Here is a 6,721-nt window from a genome sequence, read left to right on the forward strand (position 1 = left end):
AAAGAAATGGCTATATTCAGCTGGTGTTACCTATATTTGCTTCAAACTGTGGTTCACAGGTAATTAGTGATGTCATACTGATTTCGTTCGTGGAGACATACAAGAACCAGCAAAAACGTGCCATGGACAGGGCATCCCTCAAGTTCCCTACAGAGGTGAACTATAAAATATGAGAGCAGTCTCACTGAAACAAGGAAGAATGGAAGCTATTTTCTGTATGGTCTTCTTTTGGTCTGCAATGTTGCAATATCAACAGTGCAAGAACACAGATAAGCAGGAACACTTCAGGCAACAGATTACTACCATAGCTCATCAACCCTCTCAGTTTGCTACAGAACAAAGTCCTCTTCCAATGACCTGTAAATAATTAACACTGTACTATGCCAGCTGTGACCATTGTACCCAAAAACTTTAAAATCTCTCCTGTCGCCTCTTGTTACGTTTACCTTCCCTTAAAATTCACTCCCTTCTCTACCACAATTAGAATCACTACAGTGAACTTCCTTACAGGCTACAGTAATGAATTTCAGCCAACATTAAATACTACAATAGTCTTAATAATTAAAATTACACTCGTAAAAACAGTTTCGTAGAGAGATTGTAACAGTGAAATACTCTTGCATGAGGCAGATGGAATCACAAGAAGAGAGGCTTCTAAAAGTGTAGCACCACACAATACTCTGGAAGAATCCAGGTAATGGCGCTTGTTAAGTGCAACGAACCTGCTTCAGTTTCAAAAAAATGTACACATGCACAAATGTTTAAAGCACAATAAATCATGGAAGTATGTGAATTAGAAAAAGCAAACACGTGGCATGATGAGCAGGCCTTGCACCTAAGGAAAAGCTCGGAACAAAAACCATAGCCAAAAGCAAGCAACACAAGTTAAAAAGGAAATATTGCAGCAGAGAAAGCTGAAAACCATACTATAGGGTGGGTGCATTTCTTGCCACATTTCATATTATCAAGTGACCTGGGCGAGGAGAAAGGAAGAATGATAAATGGTGAGTGACACTAACACCACTAATTTCACCTGAGTGTGACCCCTATTAATACGCCACGACATATAAAGCATGCCAGGCTGAACAAGAGACAAAGAACTTTATCGGCACATCAACTGAAGAAGCGAGAATTTGCATTGCAAGGCAGATGATCGCTGATTGAAACACAAAGATCGCCATTCACAACATACAAAATTTCTTCAACTTCAAGCACATCCATGTCCTCCAAGTCTGAACCAAGGAAGGCAAAGCCGCAACTGAAAAATTCCCAGAGTCCAATGGCTAAAACAGTGTTGTTTAACCCTTTAGCCTCACATTTCTCAGAGCCCTACTTCATATGGTGCCTTTATCGTGAAAGGAATCTACTTCATATTTCATGTTTGGAGATGACCGTCAAACAGGCAATAATGAATGGCGTCAGCTGAGACGAGCACCTTGTAGACTAACACGTACCAGTGGTTCATTGCAAAGAAAACTTCAATAACCAGTTTCTCCTGTCAATACTGTTCCTGTATGAACTGCTTGTTAATATAAAAAGGGGGAAAAAAAATACAGATTTCTCAATTGCTACAAGAGGCAGTGCATTTCATACCCGCATATTTCTTGGAAGCAGTACGTGTATAATGAATTTTTACCGGCCAAACCCAGGCAAGCTGCTCAAAGGCACCCCTTCGTGCAGGGCTTTGCATTAATTTTAAGCATCTGGGTATTTTCGCACGCACTTTAACATTCATATATGAATGTTAAAGTGCCTTTCTAACCTAAACATCACCGCAGAAACAGAATGGCACAGTCGCAACCGGTATTCACAAGAACCGGTATTCAGCAGGAGACGAAACTTGCAGATGCTACCAAAGTCTGTCTCCTGTACAACGCATGACAACAAACGCACACAATGGATCTCAGACTGCATGGATGCTCGTATGTAGAACAGCTGGTACAGCACTGAGTCATATACTTAGTGTTCTTTTGTCCTTGTTTGTGCACTGTTTACCTGTCAGAATAAGCTTCCGACCAGCAAGAGGAAGGTTTTACAGTTTTTCATGTCTGCACATTGAACCTTGACTGTCTGTTCTGCACAACATCTTCCTTTGCCACTCGAGGATAGCAGCTGCTGAGGAGCGGCGGAGTTGGTGAGGCCGCCTTCTGCTTTTTTCTTGACTTGTGCTCTCCTGCTTCCGACTGAACGTAGTCCATCAGCTTTTGCACATAACCTGTGTAAGCAAATAAAACCACTGTAACCTGTGGGGAAATGCAATGGCTCCATGAGCTTATCAAATGTGGGCTTTTCCTTCACAGGACAAGCAGTAGGTGCACCACCTCTTGCTTTTGGGTACTTCACATTCCACCGAGCCACACAATCTGTTGTGCATGCTTGTCTTCTTTCACAGTTCTCATTATAATGAAGTACTGCAAGTCGCGTCCTGAAAAGGTGCATGTCATCAAAGCATTCATCAGGAAATAAAATAAAATGCATTTCACCTGCATCACCTGGGTCGATGCAACATGCATGAGCTTCCCTCCAGTCACATTCAGCGAGCAAATTACTTCATACTGCATTCAAAACATCGATTATTTATATTTGAGCGATCTTGAAATAGGTGCAACGCCACGAACCTTAACACAGGCTGAAATGTTAAGTAAAAATCTAAAAGCGTTTTCGAACAATGCTCCATCTACTTTTGTCTCCTTTTACGTCCCTGGCTTTCGCGCTGGTAGATTCACCACTACACCATACCAGCCGTTAGAAGTTTAGAAGTGTTTGCAATTATTGGGTTAGTGCAATCTCCACCATCTACGCCCTGACACTAATTATTTTTTACAAGCTTACCCGGCACAACGGGCTGCTTCTAGTGGCTTGACTCCGAAAGGCAAGGATGTTGGCAAGTGTACCCTCTGTAGTAATAATTCTACCCGATTTTGGTTTAGAAGGCATGCCCATTCGTGTGTGTCTGGTCGCTGTTGCCAGCACAACTAGAAAAATTCCAACACTAACACTTTATACAGTAACTATGATTGTCTTCCATCAGGCTCACCACAATGCTAAGAACATTAAGTCGAGGAATTTACCTGGCTTTCATTCCAGGATTAGAATACTGGCAGGACTTCGGAGCAAAATGCAGTAGCAGGGCATGAAATGCTTCCAACCCGTAGGCTTGAAACCTTGTTGAGAGCTGTGGCATATCAGATAGGAGAACCTTAGCTGTCGCAATCTCGTTCAGCTTCTTGTATGCCTTGGAGTCTTGAAAAAGTGAGGTATAACATTTTTTTGTTTAGAAACAACCATGAGCACACAATGCTACGAACTTGTCACGAGTCAGGTTTTGTGGAATATACTAATGCAATTACAAGCTGCCACGAGAGAAACCAAAGCTACGCAATAAGCACGTCAGTAGTTTCGAATTTTAGAGAGAAATGAAATTGCAATGCACACTTGAAAAAGATAAACAGCTTCGTTTCCCCTATAGACAAAGCAGTTTGTTCTGATGAATCCATTTTCTAAACTCAATGGTGTCTAAAGGTCACTTGTTTACATCTTGAAAGGCAAACTGCAATCCATAGCTTTGCAGCTGACGGTAACTAGTGAGCCAAAATTCTGGAAGGAGTTCTTTACAAACCTGCTTGCCTTGCTGCTCGCAATTACATGTGCTCACAACCTACACCCCTTAGTGATGTTTCAATTAATTTGCAATGCCTAAGATTCAAGTTTGACAAGGCACGTCACATGAAAGCACTGTGTTATCAGGAGAGTAAAAAGATATTCAAAAACTTCTTAGCAGAGTTCTCCCAAATAACAAGGAGAAAAAATATCTGAATGAAGCCACTTTCTGGGCTGAACGTCTCCATGAAGGCACACTGGGAAAAGCTGTTCTTCATGTGTGTGAATATTTCTGATATGATTAAGTAGTGACGTCCACTTCGGAACAATCAGTTCTTTATGGCCATCACTTGATGCTGCCGACCAATAAAGATGATTGTTGATGGACTGAATCCAAGGCTCAAGTTCCTCCTGGCCAGCCTTTTTGGCAGCTATGTGCAGTTTTTTGCAAACCCCTGAAAGATGTTGACTGAATCAAACCACGATTGTCTAAAACATCTTGCTACACTAGGTGCAATGAAGGTTGCTCATGGAACCTTTTGCTACATATGCCAGACGTCAAACTCATGTTTAATGTCGCTCATTTCCTTTTTGAAGAAGGATTTTATTTGTGAATGTCTGTCCGTCACCACTCCTTGGACTTTGACGCCGCGACTTTCGAGGTATGTTAAAGCCAGCTCAAGACCCCTTCGTTGCATTCGGCAACTTCCACCAGTTTCATTGGAGTGAAAGATAAGATTATGTTACTGCAATGTTTCATGTAAGAAATGTAGTGTGTTGGGTTTCATGGCACGCCATGAAAGGGCAGCATTATTAACATAATTAATGGTGAGGAATAACGCCAAGCCCTGGCAGCAAGTAAAATGACAGCAGGAATTTCAACATACCTGCACAACTTCAAAGTGCAGTATCTTGTTGCGTTCTACATCTAGAAGGGTATATGTGCCAAACTTTGCACTAAACCCCGTCGAGTCTGCACGCCCATCACCAGCGAGTGTCACAGCCTTTTCTTGGGCTTCCGCCAGTAACACAGCTTGCTCTTCTTCCCAAACCTAAAGAAAAAATCACACACTTCATGCATGAAGAACTTTAAAATCTTTTTGGAACCTCCACTTACTTTTTTGACGGCAGGCCACAAGTAGGCGGCTCAAACACACGGAGAATATCCCAACAGACATAAGGAACAAAATCAGAATACCACCACTCCCAAGGAATATGCATCCGGTACACCATGAGGGTAGTCGAAAGGACAGAGCGAAAGCTCTGCAGAAAAAATTAGCCAATAGACAGGACGTGGTTTACACGGACGCGGCGGAATATGAAGGTAGAACGGGTTTCGGAGCCATAGCGACCAGGGAGGGCGGAGACCGAGTCTCGTGCTGCAGCACCCAACAGAGAGATGCAACAGCGGCTGAGGAGGTAGCCATTGCCCTGGCTTTAACTCAACGGAATGTCAGGGTGATTATAACAGATTCCAAATCGGCTATACGCAACTACAATGCAGGCAGGGTATCTGTCGAAGCAGTCAAGATTCTGACTGCCGTCCCGACACCGGCAGAACTAATTAACCTTGTTTGGACTCCGGCCCACGAGGGCCTCCGGGGAAACGAGACAGCGCACGCATTGGCCCGAGGACTCACACACCGGGACCCCAATGCGGTCTCGTCGAGCAGAGAGCCCCTTCAGAGGGACGAGGAGCTGAACACGTACCAAGATATTAAGGCGGAAGCCTTTAATGTCTCATCGTTGTAAGCAGCAGTTGTCGACAGAAAATTTCACGCTTTTCAATTGGTAGAAACGGTCGTGACGTCACAGTGCGCGAATTTCCAACAGGGTCAATTGTACTTTGCCTAGTAACCATGCAACCAATTGAAGGGATCGTATAGTGATGCTCCAATTAGGTGGGACAGAGCTTAGTTAATTGCTTAATTACCCAATTAGCCTAGTTAGCTGTACTAGTCAGGCCATATAAATAAAAAAAACCGATTAAGAAATTGGTCGAGCTCAGGAACCGAACCCCGGTCTTCGGCGTGAGAGACGAGCATGCTATCCACTCCGCCATGCTAGCTCAATGGTTTGGAATGAACAAAGGCGCGTCTAGTGAATACGGTGTCTTCAGTCACACTCATCTTCCTCCATTCCCTTCCCGCGAGGTTTAGGTGTCCACCGACAAATGAGAGACAGATACATTTCCTTTCCTCAAAAAACAATTTACTGACGAGCGAGGCGTAGAACCGAATGGGCCATGGCGTTCTATGGACTCCTTGGCAGCGTTGAAAGACGCTGTCGCGTTCCACTTTTAGGGTTATCAGTGACCACACTTTAGGTCAAAAAAGTGCCCTCCTGAATTTTGTGAGACAGTTACTGCGTAATTTCCTTTCCTCAAATACAATTTTCATTTTCTTCATTACGGCTCCTCTTTATCTACCTTCTTTCACTCCCACTTCCTCCCTTCCTCTACGGTGCGGTTCGGGTGTCCACCGAGATGACAGAGAATTACTACGCCATTTCCTTTCCTCAAAAAGCGTTGCGTTCAAAGGGCAAGGCATCGCGCTGAACGGGTGGTGTTCCGTGGACTCCCTGGCAGCGCTACAACGCGCTGTCGCGTTGCACCCCTAAAGGCGAAGCTTAAGCGTAATTAATTAGCAGTTAATTAGTATTTAGGCATTAATCAGTAATTAACCATTAATTAGTGATTTGTCATCACTTACTAATTAGTACTCAATTATATGTGACGCCACCGGTGCCACAGAAACAGCGAAGGTGGTGCGGAAAACGCTTCCGCCTCTACCCACTTTAGACAGTCAAAGTGCCCCCTGAATTTTTCTTAGTCATTAAAGATTAGGAAGACAGACACTACCTGTAGGATGCAAGGGCTTCAGCAAAAAGGAAGAGGTCATATGGAGAAAGTTACAGGCGGGAGTTTTTCCGAACCCACCCGCACTAAGCAGATGGCATCCGGCGATCCAACACCCGAGGTGTAAACAGTGTAATGAAATAGCAGACATGATCCACATGGTGTGGACATGCCCTAGCCACAACGAACCAGACAGGAATATAGAGTCCTGGGAGGCTTTAATGGCCAGCCAGAAAGAAGAAGAACAAAAAGAAGTCATTCGTC

General features: G+C 43.8%; 1 protein-coding gene across 1 annotated transcript; it reads right to left on the minus strand.

The window, feature by feature from the left end:
* Nucleotides 1-2,042: 2,042 nt before the first annotated feature.
* Nucleotides 2,043-4,298, minus strand: LOC149362367 (uncharacterized). Its single transcript, XM_089568277.1, has 5 exons — nucleotides 4,147-4,298; nucleotides 3,811-4,069; nucleotides 3,072-3,241; nucleotides 2,280-2,425; nucleotides 2,043-2,218 (listed from the first exon to the last, which is right to left on the minus strand). Exons 1-5 carry the CDS (start codon nucleotides 4,296-4,298, stop codon nucleotides 2,043-2,045), a joined length of 903 nt encoding a protein of 300 aa, XP_089424403.1.
* Nucleotides 4,299-6,721: the final 2,423 nt, after the last annotated feature.

The sequence above is a fragment of the Amblyomma mixtum genome, chromosome 2 (genome assembly GCF_055824585.1).
Source record: "Amblyomma mixtum isolate Tamu chromosome 2, ASM5582458v1, whole genome shotgun sequence".
In the NCBI taxonomy this organism is placed as follows: domain Eukaryota; kingdom Metazoa; phylum Arthropoda; class Arachnida; order Ixodida; family Ixodidae; genus Amblyomma; species Amblyomma mixtum.

Bases quoted from the DNA above. Each gene is read 5' to 3' on its own strand.
- LOC149362367 (XM_089568277.1), bottom strand. From the start codon at position 4,298: ATGCAACGAAGGGGTCTTGAGCTGGCTTTAACATACCTCGAAAGTCGC. The intron at 2,426-3,071 runs GTAAATTCCTCG...GCACCTTTTCAG, and splicing joins AATCCTGGAATGAAAGCCAG to GACGCGACTTGCAGTACTTC. The intron at 2,219-2,279 runs TTGATAAGCTCA...TATTTGCTTACA, and splicing joins TGTGAAGGAAAAGCCCACAT to CAGGTTATGTGCAAAAGCTG.